The 22,040-nt window shown below is 40.2% G+C and overlaps 1 protein-coding gene across 1 annotated transcript in view; it reads right to left on the bottom strand.

Annotated features, from left to right (window-relative positions):
• Positions 1–22,040, bottom strand: part of LOC137299843 (rho GTPase-activating protein 23-like) — a 172,295-nt gene that overhangs the window by 61,922 nt on the left and 88,333 nt on the right. The window contains exons 7-8 of the mRNA XM_067968766.1: positions 15,267–17,079; positions 3,142–3,303 (exon numbers count right to left, since the gene is read on the bottom strand). Of these exons, the coding sequence (XP_067824867.1) occupies positions 3,142–3,303; positions 15,267–17,079 (1,975 nt within the window). The remainder of the gene's footprint in view (positions 1–3,141; positions 3,304–15,266; positions 17,080–22,040) is intronic.

Raw genomic sequence — 22,040 nt, 5'->3', positions numbered from 1 at the left:
AGGGTGGCTAAGGCAAACGTAGGTCCTTTGGAGGATGAGACCGGGAAATTAATGGTGGGAAACATGGAGATGGCAAAAATGCTGAACAAATATTTTGTTTCAGTCTTTACGGTAGAGGACACTAAGAATATCCCAACACTGGACAAACAGGGGGCTCTGGGGGGGAGGAGCTAAATACGATTAAAATCACTAAGGAATTGGTACTCAGTAAATTAATGGGACTCAAGGTGGATAAATCCCTTGGACCTGATGGCTTACATCCTAGGGTCTTGAGGGAAGTGGCAGTAGGGATTGTGGATGCTTTGGTAATAATTTTCCAAAATTCTCTGGACTCGGCAAAGGTCCCGGAAGATTGGAAAACTGCCAATGTAACACCCTTATTTAAAAAGGGTAGTAGGCAGAAGGCTGGAAATTATAGACCAGTTAGCTTAACATCTGTGGTGGGTAAAATTTTGGAGTCCGTTATTAAGGAGACAGTAGCAGAACATTTGGATAAACATAATTTAATAGGACAAAGTCAGCATAGCTTTACAAAGGGGAAGTCATGTCTGACAAATTTGCTTGAGTTCTTTGAGGATATAACGTACAGGGTGGATAAAGGGGAACCAGTGGACGTAGTGTATTTGGACTTCCAGAAGGCACATAAAAGATTATTGCTCAAGATAAAGAATCACTGGATTGGGGGTAATATTCTGGCATGGGTGGAGGATCGGTTATCTAACAGGAAGCAGAGAGTTGGGATAAATGGTACATTCTCGGACTGGCAACCTGTAGCCAGTGGTGTTCTGCAGGGGTCGGTGCTGGGTCCCCAACTCTTTACAATCTATATTAACGATTTGGAGGAGGGGACCGAGTGTAACATATCAAAGTTTGCAGATGATACAAAGATGGGAGGGAAAGTAGAGAGTGAGGAGGACATAAAAAACCTACAAGGGGATATAGACAGGCTGGGTGAGTGGGCGGAGATTTGGCAGATGCAATACAATATTGGAAAATGTGAGGTTATGCACTTTGGCAGGAAAAATCGGAGAGCAAGTTATTATCTTAATGGCGAGAAACTGGAAAGTACTGCAGCACAAAGGGATCTGGGGGTCCTAGTGCAAGAAAATCAAAAGGTTAGTTTGCAGGTGCAGCAGGTGATCAAGAAGGCCAACGGAATGTTGGCTTTTATTGCTAGGGGGATAGAATATAAAAACAGGGAGGTATTGCTGCAGTTATATAAGGTATTGGTGAGACCACACCTGGAATACTGCATACAGTTTTGGTCTCCATACTTAAGAAAAGACATACTTGCTCTCGAGGCAGTACAAAGAAGGTTCACTCGGTTAATCCCGGGGATGAGGGGGCGGACATATGAGGAGAGGTTGAGTAGATTGGGACTCTACTCATTGGAGTTCAGAAGAATGAGAGGCGATCTTATTGAAACATATAAGATTGTGAAGGGGCTTGATCGGGTGGATGCGGTAAGGATGTTCCCAAGGATGGGTGAAACTAGAACTAGGGGGCATAATCTTAGAATAAGGGGCTGCTCTTTCAAAACTGAGATGAGGAGAAACTTCTTCACTCAGAGGGTAGGAGGTCTGTGGAATTTGCTGCCCCAGGAAGCTGTGGAAGCTACATCATTAAATAAATTTAAAACAGAAATAGACAGTTTCCTAGAAGTAAAGGGAATTAGGGGTTACGGGGAGCGGGCAGGAAATTGGACATGAATTTAGATTTGAGGTTAGGATCAGATCAGCCATGATCTTATTGAATGGCGGAGCAGGCTCGAGGGGCCGATTGGTCTACTCCTGCTCCTATTTCTTATGTTCAAACCTGTTAATATTGTTCCTGTGTCATTGTTACTCTATGGTGATACGAGAAGTGACATTGGATGTGCCCTATAAATAAAAAGAACATACGTGTATTCTATCTTGAGGAATTGAGGACATGCAACTGAAAGGTGAGAGTGACATGAACCCTTCCAGTGATCCACATATTCAACCTTCTTATACAATATTGGATCACACCTTCACATACCATAAATCCTCATCACCAGAACTTTCAAACAAGCACCAAGACGTAGCATAGCTGGTGATGAGAAGGGCCCTTTCCGTCAGATCCTTCATGCACACCCGGCGTCTCAGTGCCACAGCACGCTGTCCCCAAGGAGGCTGCAGTGGAAATGAGACTGTCACCCATCTCCTTCTATAATATGCCTTTGCAAAGAAGGTCTGGAGAGAGATGCGTTGGTATCTGTCCAGGTTCATCCCGAGCAGTTCCGTAACACAGGACTCTCTGCTGTACGGACTGTTCCCAGGGATTCACACCGAGACAGACATCAACTGCTGCTGCTGGAAGACCATCAACTCGATGAAAGACGCCCTTTGGCCTGCCCGAAACTTGCTGGTCTTCAAGTGCAAGGAGCTGTCCTCAAACGAGTGTTGCAGACTGGCACATTCCAAGGTCCACGACTATGTGCTGAAGCTGAGTGCGGCCGCCGCAAAGGCTCTATGGGGAAAGTCCAGAGTTTAGGGCCCTCCCCATTGTATTCCGAGTGGCTGGAATCAGAGAAAAAACCCCTCGGGCAGAATGTAAAGTGACAAATGAATGTAATGTACCTATAATGTATCTGTAATCAATAAGCTGTATTGATTGTAAAGCAATGAGGCACCCTAGCCTGTCATGAACTATAATTATCATGATGTGGAGATGCCGGTGATGGACTGGGGTGGACAAATGTAAGGAATCTTACAACACCAGGTTATAGTCCAACAATTTTATTTTAAAATCCTATTTGAACTGTACTGTATGTATCTTGCAAAATGTATGACCTGTAATATTTGTTTGAAATGTGATATGGCAATTGTACTGTATTCATAAAATTTGTAAAGATACATAAAGTATATATTTGGAACAAAAAAAACTTAAAATTCACAGTACAATAGTGGGAGGAGCTGGTGAATATTGAGAAATTTTAGTATTGTGTGTAATACACTACATTTTAAATTTTTTTGAGTGGGGCATTCAAAGACTGCTGTATGCTTAAAATGTCCTACTCTGTTATCATGGTTCTTCATCCACTGATAAAACAATTTGTTGCAGTGTTACATCACTACTTCTTCACTCTCGTGTAATAAATTAGAACATATGCGAACTTACTGCAATCCTGAGAGTAATGACGTGGGTGGACGAGGGGGAACATGAAGGTCGGAGAAGCAGGACTAGTGATGATAGTTGGTGCTGAATTCTGACCAGTTGAAACAACAGCTGAGGCAGGAATGTGACCTGCCACCAGGTCAACACTTGGACTTGTTGGCTCATCTGTGGAGGGACAGAGGGAGATAAAAACAATTAATAAATTAATCTTCTGTCCATGTAATAAAAAGCTTTGATTATACTACTGTGATCAGGGGAACAAAATGTCATTCACAGGTTTTGCACATGCGGTTATAATGCAGTTTGGCTCATTTAAGATCAACTCTGACTAAATCAAATCTTCCCCAAGACAAATACAGTATCCCTGTACAGATTTTTCCCATTCACTACAAACATTATGGTTAAGATTGAAGCCTGATCAAACTAATTAACTAAAATATTTCTACTGTAAATTCTACAAATATGTTTACAAAATACAGAGGTGTAAACTACACACCAGTTTGAACTTACACGGTTTTTGCTAAAGTGGGAACCTTAAAACAGGTGCAATTTGCACCCTAAAACAATTTGCATACCCCATTATTATGTAGTCTATGGTTGTTTTAAATCACATGTCCTGCCACTCTGCAATAATGGGACTATTTATTGCATCACTGCATAAATACCATTGCAAATTAAATCCTTCCCACCTTGGACCAATTATCAACAAAAATAATATGCTTGGCTGCCAACTGTTGTAAATACGGGTATCAACATTTTTATTGTTTCCTGACAACACAGCATGATGTATAGTAATATAACTTTGGTAGATAAGTGAAATTTTAGCATTCAATTCTTCAGTGCTTTATAATGCCTGTGCATTGTAACTGTCTACGAGATGAGTTTTTTTGATACCTCTCATATTTACATGGAAAATTAACAAAACATAATGTTGTTTGAGGGGGGAAGCTATGGAGTCCTGATAGAACAGACACAGGGGATTATGTAATAGGTGTGAGTAACATCATTTTTTCTAGTTACTACTGCAAATGAATATAGAACCATCAGAGCTTACAGCACAGAAAGAGGCAATCCAAAACTAAATCAATCTGCTCTGAGCTCTCCCTTGTATCTTTATCTGCATTAAATATTTACTCAATTTTCCCTTAAAAGATGCAGTGGTCTCTGTCTCAGCCACTTCCTGTGGCAAAGCATTCCATGCTCCAACATTCCTGTGAGTAAAGAAATTTCTCCTAACCTCTCTTCACTCTTAGTGGCAATTTTAAATTGATTTTTCCTTTTCACTGATTCTTCAACCAGAGAAAATAATCTTTCTCTAACCACCCTATCAACATTCTTCATAATTTTAAAAATCTCTATTAAATCCTTCTTAAGGAAGCCAGAGTCCATTTTATTTCTACCCAGGTGTATATTTTTTTACACCCAGTAAAATAAAAAATAAAATTTCTACCAAAGCACAAGTTCAGCTTTCTTTAAAACGTCAGAACAACACTTCCATAGGAAGTCAGGGTTGAGGACAATGATCCAGACAGGGAATATAGCCCTGAATGTCTGTGGGGTTCTTCCAATTTCCTGTTGGCAGGAGATTGGTGGGACTCCCAGAGAAATGGTGCAAATAGCTGGAAATTGCAATTGCTCCAGAAATTTGAAGCCTATATGTTGGGCACAGACTCCACATATGTACTTGTTCAGGTTTGCTGTTGGAGGTAGCCCTGTATTTTAAAAGGGACATTTATCATTGAGCATGCTAGATTTCAAAAGAGAATGTATTGCAGGTGTAATTTTGTGGAATTGTCAATGCAGTCTGTGACACTGTTTGATTCAGTGAGTCAGTGTCTCACTGAATAGAAGAACCCTTTGTTTAAGGCTCTTGGATGTACCATGACTATGGCACCGACACTGATAGATGTAGAACCTTTAGTAACAAAACCTCTTTATAAGCCCTCTATCCATATCAATTTTTTTTGGATCTCAGAATTATTTTTATGGGGGTGGGGGGGGGACTATTGTGCTATTGTGTTTTACAGGGACAATAATTAGGCAGAACAAATGGACACTAGGATCATCGTAATTTCAAGGCATCACGTGCAAGGAAATACCCTCAGGAGGGTTGCACTGTTATTATATTGGGTTTACACGACAGGGAAATATACTGATCATAATTTTTAAAAAAAATTTAAATCTTCAAGTAAAGTCTTCAACTTGCAAATGCACTAAAATTCACTTAGCAGTTGTTATTTGAAAGAAAAACGAGCTGAAAAGATCTGCAATGCAGAGCATCCTGGAGTGAGTGACAGCTCCAGGAACCTTGTCTCCACAGAACACAAAGACCTCCTGATATATAACTCCATGGATATATTGAGGAATACGCTTCTAGGGCTATATACCCTAGTGGCTACGTATCTGTGGAAGGGTCTAGATCTCCCACAGTGCTGCTTTATAAGCCTGGTCTCCTGGGTTGCTTGCTGTTCCTCCATCTCTTCCTCCTCGAAGAGGGGAATCCCCATTGAGAAACTTATTTTGCAACCTTCCTGTTTGTTTTAGGGAAATTCCACAAATCAGAAATTTGAAGTTACAGCCTCAAAGTAAGGAGCAAAATAAAAACTCCAAAGTAAATTTATAATTCTATTCCACGATGAAATGCAAGAATTCACCTTTAAGATGCTATTAGCTTTCCTTAACTGCTACTCTAAGATGCCCTTGTTTTATAGTGACACAATTAGATCTGTGGTTCCTAGGGCGGAAATGATAGAATTAATGACACATTATGTCATCCAGTCCTAAACCTAACACTAGCATAGTTGCACATTTGTTAGGGAAGGCACATCTTCCTCTCACCCTCACTTCCATTGGAATTTACAGCAGGACTTAAATGGGTCAGAAACTCAGATGTTCTAGTCCATTATTCTGATCGGTCCCAGATAAATCTGCTGATATTCCACTCTATAGACCATCGAATTTCACGGTCATGGCTTCTAATGATGGAATCCGGATAACTGAAAACTGGCAGGCAAGCAAACACACACACATAAACACAGACGGGCTGTTTACTTGCCTACAGGTTTGTAATGTGTTGTGCCTAATAACAATAAATGTAAATTTTGGCTGGACAGACACCGAGCAGGCATTAGTCGAAGAGTTAGGAAGTTGATGAAGGCATGGTCAAAAAGATAAGTGGGATGAGATAGAGCAAGGCAGAAGTGTTTAGAATGCTGGACTTCATAGGTATCTCTGAAGGGTCTGGCACTAGTCTTGGAGCAAAGAATTTGTAATGATACGGTTGTATCTGTAACAATAATGAATGGATGAATGTGAAGTTCTTCACCATAAGACCCTCGTGCACTGAAACTCAACATTACTTCAGTTACAATGGAAGTTACTGTGTACCATATCCTTCATTCACAAAGTATCAATGTCTGTATTTGTTAGCAGTATCTCAGACAGAAAAATAAACAGATGCAGATGAAAGCCTGTGAATAGTGGTACCAGGTCCCATCTTATTCGCACTGACATGCCACTAAAGAGCAGAATAGTTCAGAAGCACACAAGATCGTGCCAGATCAATGGGAATACGAGACGCTGCAGATGTAGCACACGTGACTAGGATGATCAGACTCAGTCTATTTATTATGATTTTAAAAAACTATTCGAGACCATGTTATGATGCCAATAAAAGTATTCTTCACAGTTATTCTGTGTGAATTTTTTGTAAAGAGACTAGAATCCCTGAAGCACTATCCCCAACTCTAATATAAATGATGCTTAGAATGCATGGGCCTAAGAAAGGTAGTGATTTTTACAGGAGCGGGTTAGTACTTAGGGTGGGGACCTTCTCCATCAGAACACCATTCTGGTAAGGTGGTCTGCACCTTCGATGTCAACCTACTTTCTTCTTCTCTCAGACTCCTGAGCCACTGGAGTCTGCTCCTCTTCACCAGCCTATCCCCCACCCATTTAGCTATTCATATACCCACTGTGTCTCGTATATGTCTTTTATTTCTTTGATTTCTCCCGTTCTGCCACCAATTGTCTAAAGTTTTTTTAGGGAAGGAAATATAGCTGTTCAAATCTTTAAGTCTGTTTGGATAACTCAACTGCAACAAAATATATCGCGCCTTTAACCTAGTAAAATGTCCCAAAGCGCTTCACAGGAGTGTAATCAAATAAAATTTGACGCCAAGCCTCTTAAGGAGATATTAGGACAGTGACCAAAAGCTTGGTCAAAGAGGTAGGTTTTAAGGATTGTCTTAAAGGAGAGAGGTAGGCAGATGGAGAGGTATAGGAAGAGAATTCCAGAGCTTAGGGCCTAGGCAGCTGAAGGCACAGCCGCCAATGGTGGTGCAATGAAAATCGGGGATGTGCAAGAGGCCAGAATTGGAGCAACGCAGAGATCTTGGAGGGTTGTAGGGCTGGAGGAGTTTACAGAGATATGGAGAAGTGAGGCCATGGAGGGATTTGAAAACAAGGATGAGAATTTTAAAATCGAGGTGTAGCTGGACCAGGAGCCAATGTAGGTCAGCGAGCACAGGGGTGATGGGTGAACAGGACTTGGTACGAATTAGAATACAGGCATCAGAGTTTTGGAGCAGCTCAATTTTACGGAGGGTGAAAGGTGGGAGGCCGGTCAGAACAGTATTGGAGTAGTCGAGGTACAAAGGCATGGATGAGGGTTTCAGCAGCAGATAAGCTGAGCTGGGCGATGTTACAGAGGTGGAAGTAGGCAGCCTTGGTGATGGAGCGGAAGCTCATCTCAGGGTCAAATAGGACACCAAGGTTTCAAACGGTCTGGTTCAGCCTCACAGTGGCCGGGGAGAGGAATGGCTTCAATCTTCCCAATATATAATTGGAGAAAATTTCTGCTCATCCAATACTGGATGTCTGACAAGCAGTGTGACAAATCAGAAGCTAATAAAGTGAAAAGTTCAAATCATTTTCAACTGCTGTGGTGCAGAATACAAGAAGAAAGGAAACACTGCTCCTTCAGCCTTGCATCCAGCTCGTGTCATTCAGTCCTCCAGTTCTGGCCTTCCGTGCATCCCCCACCTCAGCACTCCTCCATTTGTGGCAAGGCCTGCAGCTGCCATGGCTCTATTCTTTGTGACTTCCTCCCTAAACCTCTTGGCCTTGTTGCTTCTCTCCCAACCTTTAAAAAGACTTCCTCAAAACCTGTCTTTTCCACTATCAACTCTCCTCACTCTCTTACTACTACTTGCTGTCTGTGTTCTCCTTTGTGGAGCACCTCAGAAAGGTGCTACGCTGTTGTTGAACTCTGCAAGCAATTATAACAGATTACTTTGAAGTACATATAGAGGGCGGTGTTACAATAGTGGTTTTGATTTCGACACCCTTTGTGTCAAGAGGCTTATTTAGACGTTCCCAGACAGCTGTCCGAGAAAGCTGGCATGAGTCATTCAATTGCAGTACACGAAGCAGTCATACAGATATGGGCTAATGGATGTAGTGAACCATTGCTCATACTATGACATCAGCACTGATCTTTATTTCCATTTTGTACACTAGGATTAATGATGGGAATTGCAGATGTGGATGACATGTAGCAGAAAGGTTTTTAAAAATGTATTATGCTGGATAACAATAAAAATTTCAATAATAATGAAGTTTAAATAAATTTTTTACACATTGTAATGTTCCATGCAAAAAGTGTACAGTAAACAGAGGGGTTGTAGGTCTGGAAAGTACACCATAGAAAGTAAAGACAGGCTGTAGATTTATAAATATAATGTCACAAGTTTATTAATTATTCACAAACTTGAGTGCAATTTCAGAGACAGAGTTTTAATAACCTTTGAGTGCCTGCTGCTTATCCTCGTTATTTCCAGTTACCACTTATTGCAATATATCCAGAGCCAAGAAATCCTTTACTATTCCTGAGCTTTCTCTCACCAGCAAACAAAGATTTGTAATTCAGAAGTCATCATCATCTACTCACTACCGTTCCTCCCTGCTGCATCAGTCCAAACTGTTTCTTTTATAATTTACTGCTTCTGATTTCAAAGTCCTATTAGCCTATCTTACTGCTGCTTGATTTCTGGAAGTCTCTCATTTGTATTTGTCTCCTTTGGAGTTTTCTACAGGGCAAGTTTTCTTGGAGAAACACAGCACAAAGCATCTTAGAATGGCATTGCACGAAATCCAGCCCACGTTAATGGGATAACGGTTTCCTCCGTCTATTCGTTGTTTGGGTCCTGTGTGAGATGAGTTTGGATAGCCTCAGCCCAGTTCCTATTGGGTGTAAGCCTGTAGCACAAAAATGCCTATAAGTGGCCATCTCACTTAGAGGGGCTGCGGGATGGCTGGGATGTGAAATAAGAAAATGTTGCATTGGTGCAGTAGGAGGTGCTCTTCTGAAGCTGGGGCTAAGAAACATTGCTGTGGTAGAGTAGAGGGAGCTTTACCCTGCTTCAAAACCATGTGAACCTGACTAGAGAGTGTTTCATGCAAGCACCTTGGTGTCTGAAACAGGATGTGAACTAATATCCTCTCCTTGAAAAAGCCAGCATTGCATATGCATCTAGAAATGACCCAATGTGAACCACCTCAGTCACCATCCTCTACAGATCTTGTGCCAGTCTGTAGTATTAAAGTTTGGGCTTCTCCTGTTGCACTTCATTCATGATCACTCCAAAAAGTAGCTACCACAGGCAGGCACATGCTTCTGATGAACTGAAACGCAACCTTAACCATGAAGTGACTGAATATGTACATCATGATTAACAATTTATATTTATACCATTGAGTTTATACTGGAAATAGAACTAGTTTGCCCAATGTATACTGATGATCTCTCAGGTGGATGGAAAACACCACACTGATAGACCATGTAGTTCAAGCTAAAACCACTAATTAAGTTTATTCACAAGAAATGCACAGAGAAGCAAATTAAATCACCAGGTAAAAAAACAATAGGGTTTAACTTTCTCTGGTAATTTAGGCCATTTTTTGAAATCACAATAACAAAGCGGGTCATTTTAACCTATCCTGCCTGAAAGGAAGCTGACGGGATCAGATTGGCTGCCAGTTTTACACCCCACCCGACGTTACTTTCCATTAACTTCAACGGAAAGTGAAATTGGACAGGATGTAAAACAAGTGGCCAATCTGATCCGGTCAGTTTCTTGTCGGGCTGATTCGGTTAAAATCACACCCAAAGTGTTTTGAATTCTTTAACTGAATCTGTTGATGAGCTATTTTCATAAGCACGTCTCTACATTCCTGTCTCGCTGCGGTTGTCTGTTAATACGGTTCAACTGAGAACTGAAAACATAGGGAAAAGCTGCAATAATTATACCTGGTACAGGCAGACCTCTCTCAATTGGCAAGTATCTTTGAAGAAAACCGAAACTCTTTCTCAATCAACATTAATTATTCCTATCGCAGGTGGATGGGTAGTGGAAAGCAGTCTGATGAATTAATTTGCCAAGTCAGACTTGAAGCAAACTTTGACCTTTAATAGCTGCAGCAATTATGGACAATTAGCTCACATGTGCCGCTCTGCAACCGTGTATATTCATTTTACCCACAAGTGCTTAAGACAAGGACAAAAGAAATCCTATCACACGCAGCTGCAATGACCCCAATTTAAAAATCCCAGGTAATTTGGCCTAGCTACAATATCATATGAAAAGATATAAATTTAGAAACATTTGAGAACACCAGTCAGTCTCTCCTGGTGATGCACAAGCGGAGTCAAAATCAAGTGTAGTCTTCAAGTTAAATAGGGTTAGAGGGAGGTATAGATGTAATTCAGTCCTCATTTTAAAGTCATACATTCTGCACTTATTTTTACTTTGATTCTTCTCCCTGCTGGCATCACCCAATGGGAAGTCCACCAGTTAAAATAGCAGTCAGACCCCAATGACGCCATTACAGCCCGATCTGCATATTTAAAGAAGGACCGCTGCAGTTTAAAACTGAAGATCTCTGGAAGGGAGCAGCACCTAGGCGGTTAAGTCTCCCAGGTAATTTTAAATGTCCACCCGCCTGGTTTCTGCCGCCAGGGTTATAATCACTCCTACTGTAGCTGCAAACAGCTACCTTCAGTTACATCATACTGCATGGACTAGTTTCTTCAGCAACTAAGCAATGCAAAACACATGTTTGGCTCTCACCGTATGTTGAGAGGAATACTCAAACTATATTTTTCCACTGAGATCATTTCTTTAATAACTGTTAATTTAGATTCCAGAGACAGAGCAGTTCATTCCATGTCCTGCCCAAACCCAAATACTAACCTACTACTATTGCTTCAGCAAATGCAACCTCATTTGTTTTCAGAACATTTTTTCCTCTTTTGCTGACTCTCTGGCTATAAAAATTAAAGAAACTCTCCCGTCAGTGCCCAATAGTTTATGAGGAAAATGTCTCTAGGAACGAAGACAACCAAAAAACTTGAAAGCTTCTTGCAAGTCTGGATTTTCCCCCCATCTCGCAGTAAGTTCTATTGAGATTTGTCTATCTTTCCGTCCCTATCTGTCAGCTTCACAATTTGCATTTGTCTCCCTTGAAGCCAACATGAAAATTATTATTTCCAGTCATTGAGAACAGATAGCTGTCCAAGAGAAGTATTGCATCATTTTCTGATCTGCTCAATTCAAGGATGATTCCATAACTATTTTTCTCACTGCTTGTCCTGGGTCCCATGTGTACTTGACATTAGTGTATTGCTCCAGGAGTGGACTGCAAGCTGTAAAATATGGGAGGGAATTCCTGACTTTGTTTTTAGAATGTGGGCGACGTTGGCATGGCTGCATTTATTGCCCATCCCTAGTTGTCCCACAATGGTGTTAGTTAGAGGATTCCAAGATAGTGACCCAGCAACAAGAAGGATGGTGTGTGACTTAGAGGGGAACTTGGAGGTGATGGTGTTCCCACAATATTGCTGCTCTGTGCTCTTACTTCCAAGAGCATCCTTCAAGTGATGTTCAACATGTAAGTGTACTGATTCGTCAGCTGAGGGGGTGGGGAGGAACAGTAGGTGTTTATCAGCAGGAGATTTCCTTGACCTTGTTTGACCTGAAGCCACAAGACTTCATTCTGTCCGGAGTCAATGCTGAGGATTCCCAGAGAACAAGTGGGAGTAACAGGCTCCCCTCCCTTAAGGGCACTAGTAAAGCAGTTGGGTTTTTACGACAATTGGAAGCTTTCATAGTTATTTTTCTGCTGCCAACCCAGGAATTACCAGATTATTGAATTCAAATTAAACAATTTGCCATGGTGTGATCTGAACTCACAACCTCTAGTTTCCTAGTCCAGTACCATAACCACAAGGTGGATCTTGCGATAGTTTTTATTGCATTAGCAATTCCTACCCACAGCATAGAGAACAGAATCTGCTTCCAGAATGAGGTAATTGCATAATCAAGGAGCTGGAGCTAGCACTGGCAATGAGAAAAGCAGCAGTGAAGGAGATTATCTCCCTAAGGACTGAAGCGTGTGGTTTGAGGGGCAAAGTGCCTCTGCAAAGGGAGAAGGAGAGAGTTTGACTGTTCAGGTAGCTTTTGGGGAAGTTATGGTTTGGTTGGTCTGTTGAATATGGATAAGCCCAAATGTCCAATTTTGTTTTTACTAGAATTCTTTAAGATTAAAAAAAATCTAGAAACTGAAGTAAAAAAAAGTGTTCTGAAATGAATTATAATTGAAATTTCCACGGGGAACAAGCCCCTGGATCTTCCTGGAAATGTACGTGCTAGTGGGCACCAGGAGGAGGGCATTTGGCATGAGTGTGTACAATGTGGGTTAGCCTTGGGCCCCCTGCCCAGTTACACTCCTATTCCCTCTGACTTTGAAGGCATATGAACTAAGCCAACAGATTCATTGCATCAGTGATTTTTTTTTAAAAACTTCAGCAGAATGTAAATAATTCTATTTGTAACAAAAGATACAAGTTCAGATTTTACATTGGTTGTAACTTACCGTGGTGGAGTTGTGTAGTATGTTATCAAGACTCATTGTTTTTGCCAATGTTTCTTTACAGGAAATGGAAGATAAGTCCCATTTTGTATAATGTTATCTTCAGCATCTGACTGATCAAATTTCAATGGGAGCAGAACATGAGAATCAAAACCAATCCCCACCACAATAGCTATTGATTAAAAGTAAAAACTTTTTTTTAATAAAACAGAAAAGCTGGCATGTTGCAACACTCATCAATCAAAATATAAAACAGAATTGGTAGAATGTTCCATCAAACAAAATGTACTTCTTCTGAAAACAAATCAGCATGTCAGCGTGATGCTGCGAACCAGAAATTATCCAAAAGCCAAAAATATGCCTTAAAAGGACCCCGGATCACAAGTGGCAGCCCAACTCCTGCATTCTTGGAGACAGGCCAATGCAGCTGCAGTCAGGAGATTTACCTACAATGACCACAGATGCCATCAGCACAAGCAATCCAGCTGACCAATCAGAAACTTGTAAAGTATAGAAGAATCTTACCTGCAGCATGTTTCAAATTATTGCAATACATCATGTGCTTTAGTCAAACCCTGCTTTATTGTCATCAAAGTGCTATTTGGTACCTGTGCACCGTACAATACACAGAAAAATCAGCCTCAAAACTAACACCTACTTTGTGCCAACATTTACAAAACCCTAAAGTAAATATTATCAATCATTCTTGCAAATCTTGCATCTGATCTCCAAACTAGTTAAGCAAATACTACACCTTAATAATTGTACTTAGTCAACCTCTAGCACTGTGATTATGAAAAAATTATCCAAATTACTATACTCAGTAAACAAGATCAAGCCAGATAAGATTCAGATTTTTTTTTATTGGTGAGTATTTACACTGGATTGCAAAATTATTTTCCTGGATTAAAGGTCCAGTGCCTACAGGAAGATTAGAAACCTACTACCTATGTCAGCTTGGCTCAGTGGTAGCACTCCTCCTTCTGAGTCAGAAAGTTGTAGCTTCAAGCTGCACTCCAGGACTTTAGCACATAACCTAGCCTGGTAATTTCAGTGCTGTACTGAGGGAGCACCAGACTGTTTGAGGTGCTATCTTTTGAACAAGACATTAAATTGAGGCTCTATTTGCCCGCTCATAGTGGGAATAAAAGATCCTATGGCACTATTAAAAGAGCAGTAAGTTCTTGCAGTGTCCTAGTCAACATTCCTCCCCCAACTAATACCACTAGATTAATTTGTTATTAATTGCTTGTTCTTTTTGTGGAATCTTGCTTTGCACAAATAGACCGCTGCGTTTGCCCACATAACAGTGACTTCACTTAAAAAGTAATTCATTGGATCACTAAGACATACCGAGGATGTGAAAAGTGCTATCTAAATGAATGTGTTTTTCCCTTCCCTCTTTTTTCTCCATTTCCACTTTCTTTGTGAAAAAGATCTTCCATTTTCTGTATCTTTGAAGAGAAATCATTTTTATTCAGAGAATCAATTTCCTGCATCAACTACCCTATTTACAGAATGAATCTGCTATTGCATTCTAAATATTGCAATGTTGTTGCTTCTAACTTCTGGCAGAACCACCTGTGGGCTTGTTGCTCAAATGCAGAAGTTTTCATTCTGGTGCTGATGCCTCCATAAATGAAAGCAGTGCTGATGTAAAGGTCACAGCTACTAAAAAACACTTGGCTTCCACCAGCCTCTGTGACTAAAGCTCTCCTGCACAGCAAAGCAGTTTTACTAATACTTACCTATGCAGAGCTTCCACAGCCACAGGAATTATATCTGAGCAATTAAATAGTTTCCAAGATCAAAGAGGGCTCCAATCTGTTACACTGCGCACAATTATAATAGTCACATTTAGAAATGCTCAAATGAGTTTTTGTAAATGATGTATGATGGAATAGTGCACATCTTGAAGGACAGTCAGTTCATTACATGTGTGGTGTCATTTGCACCAAAACTTATGCAACTTGAATTTTGTATGACTTTTTCACCAAACTTGCAAAGCTTATTTTATTTCAGTGGCATTGAAACCAACCTGAAAGCACCTGGTCTTTTTATTTAAAAAAAATAAAGTTACTAACCCACACTACAACCCACTGTAGATTGAGCCTACTATGCTCCTATTTTCTAAAATATAACTAGCACAGCATTTTCATTTTGTCCCCCCGTTCATCATTTCTGGCTGTTTTACCTACCAATATATGGAATTGAGGCCAAGGAGTCCTCTGGTGATTTTGCAGCTGTTCCTTCCAGCTTTCCATTTGTCTGTTCCAATGACACATTTTCAGATGTGTCAGATGGTGACAAAATTGCAGGCGGTGATTCCAGCAAATCCAAATCTACCATGTACGCTGGGTGCCTGAGAGGATGCGGGACTCTACGGCCAGTAGGAGGCTTCTGCCTTAAAATTACAGCCTCGTTTGCTTGTGATGTTTCCTGCTCCTTCTGTAAAAACCCCAGAGGAATCTCACTGACACATTCAGAGATTTGGGAAGCTCCGGACTTTGTGGCAGCAAATGGTCGGATGTCCTGCTGAAACACTGCACCCTTGCCAGAGTTCCTGTCTGTCTGCTTTGGGTACAAACCACCCTGCCGATCATGATTGGTCAGTCTTTGGTCTCGAACAACAGGCACATCAATTCTCTGGACTTGATAGGTTGCACAACGGTCAGCCTTGGGTACACAAGCAGTCAAAGCAGAACCAAACACTGTCCTATCTGAAAGATGAGATATTTTACTTTGAGAAACACTGACAGACAGGGGACCTACCTGTGCAATATCTGTCCTCTTTACAGAGTGAGCATGAACAGCATCGTTCCTGCATTGCTGCTGAGGAGGAATAGATACTCGAGAGTTAATGTTTTTGTAATATGCATTCATGTTGCTAATGTTCTGTTGGGATGAGTGCTTCTGACCATGCATTACAGGATCCCCTGATGAATATCCTCCTTGTCTATACTGTTGCCAAAGAATTTGTTCTTGTCCACCAGACCTAGAAATTCCATCAGTAGTTGCTCCAGTCCTTGAATGTGTCCATATCAACCTATCTCCAGCTGCTGTAAAGGCATTGTGTGTTAAATTCTCCAAAGAACGGTCAAATTTTCCCAGATAATCTTCTGAACGAGTTCTGTAACTCCACGACTCACCCATAGGTGCAAGTAATGTGTCCTGGGAAGCACTGTGAGGCCAATGTTTGTGTAATGAAGTCTCCTCAAGTCTGTCCTGAGAGAAACTCCGGTATTTCGGGGGCATAGCTGAGTAACAGCGATCCTCAGATGAGCTTCGGCGTGGTAACTGTGCAGATCGCCAACTGGGCGGGTTGTACTGATGTTTGGTTGTTTTGGGGCTGCCAAGTCGTTCCCATGATGTCCTAATATCAGAACGAAAATAGTCATTTTCCCTATTGTCCTCAGAGCTGATGTAATTCCTCTGATCCATGTTGCTCTTTGGACCCGAGTAAATGTTGTGGTTTGAGACTGATGAAAAAGAAATATTTTTAGAATGTCCCCCATATCTATCTTGCACAGCAGTGGTACCTGAACCATATTTACTGCTCGCTGGACCCTGCATAACAGAACTAACTTGGGTTGTGTTTGAAGAGGAAGAAACAGGCATTCCTTTTACAAGAATTGATCTCGGTTTTATCCCATACTGCATCTCCTCCATGTGGTGCATGGGCCTTGGATGACCTATTCCAGTCTCAGCCAAAATATCTGCTGATCGTGTTCTAGTCCTTCCTTCACTCCATATGCTAGCAGGTGGGCTAGTTGTGGTAACACTGTCCAGAGGTGAGGATGGGTCAGAGTAGAATCCTCTGTCAGAACCTGAGCCAGCGTTGTAAATCCTATTGTCCACCTGCCTTCCCCGTGAAGACTCTGTCAGTAAAGGCTCCTTGGTCTGGGTCATGGCCAAATGTCGAGGGTAGCAGATAGGAGGTGGCTCCGGTATGTGCCGAGCGCTACCAGAATATGGATCATTGCCCTTCAGATAAGCATCCTGAGAATAGGCCTGCAAAATTAAAGAAAACAAAAATGATTATGCTTGAAAAATTGCTGACTGTGTACCTGGGTAACAGGTAATCCCAGATACTCAGCAATTTGAAGATTTAGCAGCCAAAAATCACTCAAGTATAGATGGTTAGGTCACTGGAAGAAAAGTTAATTTTCAATACCTTAACAAAGGTGTGTTAATAATGTCAGCAGTTATTTTGCAGAAACTTTTGAAATCCTATATTTGTGCTACCAGTTTCATGAACCTACCATGTAGCATTATTACAGATTGAGATAGAGAACGAGTTAGTCTACTATCAGTCTAGTGCAAGGCAGTCTAATTCCTAAGCCAAATACATCATAAAAGGCTCAGATTCCACTGCAATTCTATGAATAAAAAATGTAAAGCTTTCTTTTAATCAATCTCTTATGATGAAATTGACTACAATTTTACTTTTAGTTCTTATAAAGGGTACACACCCAAAATTTCGTAATGCCTTTTCTCTTAACAGATGTTGACTGATCTGCTGTCCAATGTGATGTTTTTTCTTTTTATTTGACTTTTACTTCTATTATATACACACACACACACACATATACAGGTTATTATAGTCATGGTTTAAGCACTATTATATACTGAGGGACATTGTTTAGTAACTTTGAATAAACTGTTAGATTATTAGATTCCATCAATTGAAGAATTTCCATACTTAACTCTCATGCAAATTGATTGTTAACAAGGAATGAATGTCATAAAATCTTGGAACCTAGATATCAGAATATGTACCATTTATGCAGTTTCTACCCGACACTTGGTGCCACATTTCCTGTAGGTCTTCCCAAACTTCCTCCCCACTCTGTCTTAACTATTGGGTATGAGCACATATAGCAGAAACAGAACCAGCACATACTTCATCAAAAGTATGCATTGTTGTGTCTTAAGAACGTGGAAAGATAAAAACATTGCTCCAAATGTGTTCATGACTTCATGGAAAATATTGCCGGTTAAAGTACCAGTCGCTGTTATTTTGCTAAATGTATGGCATTCCTGGTTAATTGGCTGGGTAATAGTTAGTAATGAATTACATCTTCTTGTGATGAGGTTCTTCAGTTCTAGGTCAGGGCACTTGGTCGGGGGTGGGGGGAGGGGTGGGGGGAGACCTGTAGTAGCAAAGAGATGAGTTGGGAAGGATTGGTTGAGGTTAAAGGCTATCTTAGGTCATCTCACCTCACAAGTGTCTATTGTCAGCTGAGCATGGGATGGCATTGGTGCTGAAGTCAGGCAGAAGTACACAGCTTGCTCGCCTGCCCTCCCAACTGAAGGAGGCTGCATGGAGGCAAGAACGAGGAGAAAACAATGGGAAACAATTAAAGAATACCCCCAAAAAGACTTCAATTTTCCTAGGGAAGTTAGGATTGAAAGGGAAAACAGAACAAGCACGAGGTGTGAGGGAAAGCGACAAAAGTCAGGAGTCCATAATGCATTATAAGCAAAAGGGAAACAATAACAATCTATTTGTAAATCACATTCACAAAATTTAATTTCACAATTTAAAGGGAGAACCTCACCAGCAATAGCTTTTTAACAAATCAAAGAAAATATGAATTTCTAATTGTTACACTTTTTGAATTTTTTTTTAAACAGTGAACCCTGGTGGCATCATTGGAGAACTTAGTTGAATGAGACACTGAGATTAAACAAGTGAGGCAGCAGATCAATAACATTAGAGGAACAATATTACCTCTGGGTGCTTTTGATCCTTCACATTGTTGTTTCAGTAACTCCTCCAAGCTATTTGCCCACATAATAGTAGTCACTATACTTCAAAGTAACTCACTGTATATGAAGCAATTTGAGAAGTTTTTGAAGGATGCAATCAGCCATTTTCCTCAATAAAGTCTACAAGACATTTTTAAAATGTTTATATATTTTTACGTATACAAACAAAATCAACAGAAATGGGCAGAACAATAAAAGATGTTGCTCATAACATAAAAGATGAATCTCACTTGAGACTATTTTCCAACAGAAATTTTGCATCCTGCAATGTTTTTCCAATTATTTTCCATGTTTCAAAACAAATCAAAAACATTGAAGAAACATTAAAACGCAGCACAAGATCAGCTCGTACCATATCAACACGTATACGATGGGACTCCAAAATGATTCAATCACAAGAATATCACATTTCAAAGACTTTAATTTAGTGAAAATCTGAGAGTTTCTTTTGTGTAGGTGACAAGGTGCTGAATCGTACACTTGCATCCAAATTTAATGAAAATCTAACATTTTGTTATTTGAGGACAGATGGACAAGTTGTAATCGATCAGATGACAAGCTTTATAATATTAAGTATACAACAAAGACAGCATAGTAAGAAATATGATAACATGCACTCGTTCCCACTGACAAATGAAAATAGCAAAGGGCAGTAAAAACACATTGTGCCCTAAACAGGACAAGTTTCAGATAGAGAACCCATGCTGCCATCATTTTCTGTGGGAAGTTTATCTTTTAAACAAACGGTTTTTACCGTATTTCATACCGAAAAGGAAGAACAATTTGTACCATATGTGAAAAACCAACTGTATTACAAAACCACCGCAGTATACCTGCAGAGCTTTTTTTGGAACCTCTGGTGGTTTGCAGTAAGGATCATACCGTCCTTGATCCTAAACATGTGATCTCCACTCAATCCCTGAAACATGGGACAGGTACTTTTCCACACAAAGGGGAAATATCAGAGGGCTTATCAACCCATGCTGTTCTCTCATAACATTTTGTAGCTGCTCAAGAGTTGCACAGTCGGAGTATAGAAATCTACTTGTATTATTCCTTCATGTGTTGAGCAAAGATTCCATACAAATATAAAGGGTTAAAAGAAAGCAATTATATACTGATTAAATTATGTGCCGTGTGAAGAAGTATAGAAAATATACACTATGCAAAACTAGATTTTTTTCCTCTTATTACCCTTTTGGGTTGTATTTTAAAAGAAAAACAATTTCATCAGACAACTGTAAGGCTATTTATAATTTTTTTCAACAGAGGGTTAATGAGAAGAAGCACTAACTCATGCTGCAAAAAACTCTCTTTTATAAATGGCAGATAGGATTTTCATACCTTAAAGAAAGTAATAACGTAGGGTTTCTTGCAGTAAGCATGTGATCTGAAATTTATTGGCGATATACTTATTACTATTGTAAGTAAAATATTTTTTTAAAACTCCTTCCATCAAGGTTTCCTCCCATATACTATTGTCCTGTATGAGGGTAGGCATATAATCGCCTCCTAGGGCTCTGCCAAAGCCACTCCTAAGCTGGTTGCTGAGAAGTACGCACAAACAGGTTCTGGTTTTCCCTCCCTCTTTGTGAGCGACAGCCTCTGCTATCTGATCGATGTCTCTCCCAACAGCAGAGGTAGGTTGCAAACTTGCTGTTTAACCAATGGGGTGCAAGACACCCATGTACTGTCCATTGTATGCCCCCACATTGCTGCACCAAACAACAAATTATTTTATCTTTCTAAAAAAGACATGCGGGAAGATTTGAGTCTTGATTGGAAAAGATCACAATCGCACTTGACCTTTTTAAAATACACTTAAACTATTCTAGGAACTAACTTGCGATGTTGCTTTGATAAAACAAAAAGAAAAAGCAGATTTTAGTTATTTATATGCAGCGTCTTCTGAATAGAAGAGAAAGGGTCACAAAACAATACCACAGGAGTTTTCATTACCGTGCTTAATTTCTCTTCATTTCAGGTAGAATTTTCCAGTGAAAAAAATGTCCTCAACAGAATCAGCTCTTACAAAATCCCACTGTAACTTCTTGATCCACAAATTGATACGCACAGAGGTAAATCACCATGTTCTCAGCTTGTCATTGTGCAAATGCAGTTCCTCCTGTACTGTGAACAGACCAGCAGCAGTTTTCCTTAATGATCCCTCTACCAGAGCCTTCCAGTGACATTTCAAAGTGACGTCGGAGCTGGGTAATTTTCCTGCACCCATATACGCACATCATTGGCAGTTCACCTTGACTGTAAGACCACAGGAATGTAGCTACACCCCTGATGTAAGCTTCGCCAGGAAAGCATACAGATTCATTTGGCAAGAGTAGCTGGAGACTTTCAAAACTGCAGTAATAATGTGTAAGCCAGCATGAAATTTTCCCACAGTACAGAGGAGAATTTCCACCCAATCTTTCCCTTTGACCACTAATTTTCTTCACATGTGAGCTATCATTTCTGAGCATGTGATAGCATACTTCCTGTAAAAACATATTCAAATATGCAAATCTATAGTTTTTTTTAAAAAATGCCCTTGCTTCTAAAAATGCTGAACATGATTTCCCTCCGACAATTTTTTCGATGATCACAATTTTTTCGCAGGGTGGAATTATTTGTAAAGTACTCCACAGACTCTCCGGGAGGCTACAGTGAAGCATATCTCAAAGTATTAAAGGCTTCCAATTTTATGATCATTAGATAAAGACAAATAAGACCACAAGACAGCCAATTCTGAATGAGGTCATTGGTTATTAATCTTTATGGCACAAATATCTTGAGGGAGTTTTGTAGCCTCTGGCCCTATCATTTGAAAAAAAGGTGACTTTACGGCAGGAGGCTGAAGATCACGCAACATTCCAGTAACAATACTACTGGAGCGTCACGTAATAACAATCCTGAAATAAAACAGTTACAAAAACATGACTTCTGCTCTGCCATTCTTCCATTTTCCTTCAACATTCTCTCTTCCTTCCCTTTTGGTTATTTTAACTTTTACATTATTTATCTATATCTCCTTTATTCTTTTATTTATGGAGTATCCACAAGGCTGTGCTCTCCAAAATGAAAAAGTTGAGCTAATCAGAACTCTAGTATTTTCAAACTTTATTCTGGGAACATTCCTTGAGTTCAATATTAGTACTTTTTCACCAAAATCTTAAAAAAAAAACCCCCACAAGATCATAATCTGG

The sequence above is a fragment of the Heptranchias perlo genome, chromosome 30, assembly GCF_035084215.1.
Source record: "Heptranchias perlo isolate sHepPer1 chromosome 30, sHepPer1.hap1, whole genome shotgun sequence".
Taxonomy (NCBI): Eukaryota; Metazoa; Chordata; class Chondrichthyes; order Hexanchiformes; family Hexanchidae; genus Heptranchias; species Heptranchias perlo.
The sequence above is the reverse complement of the archived record's forward strand: the minus strand, read 5'-3'. Positions and strand labels throughout refer to the sequence as shown.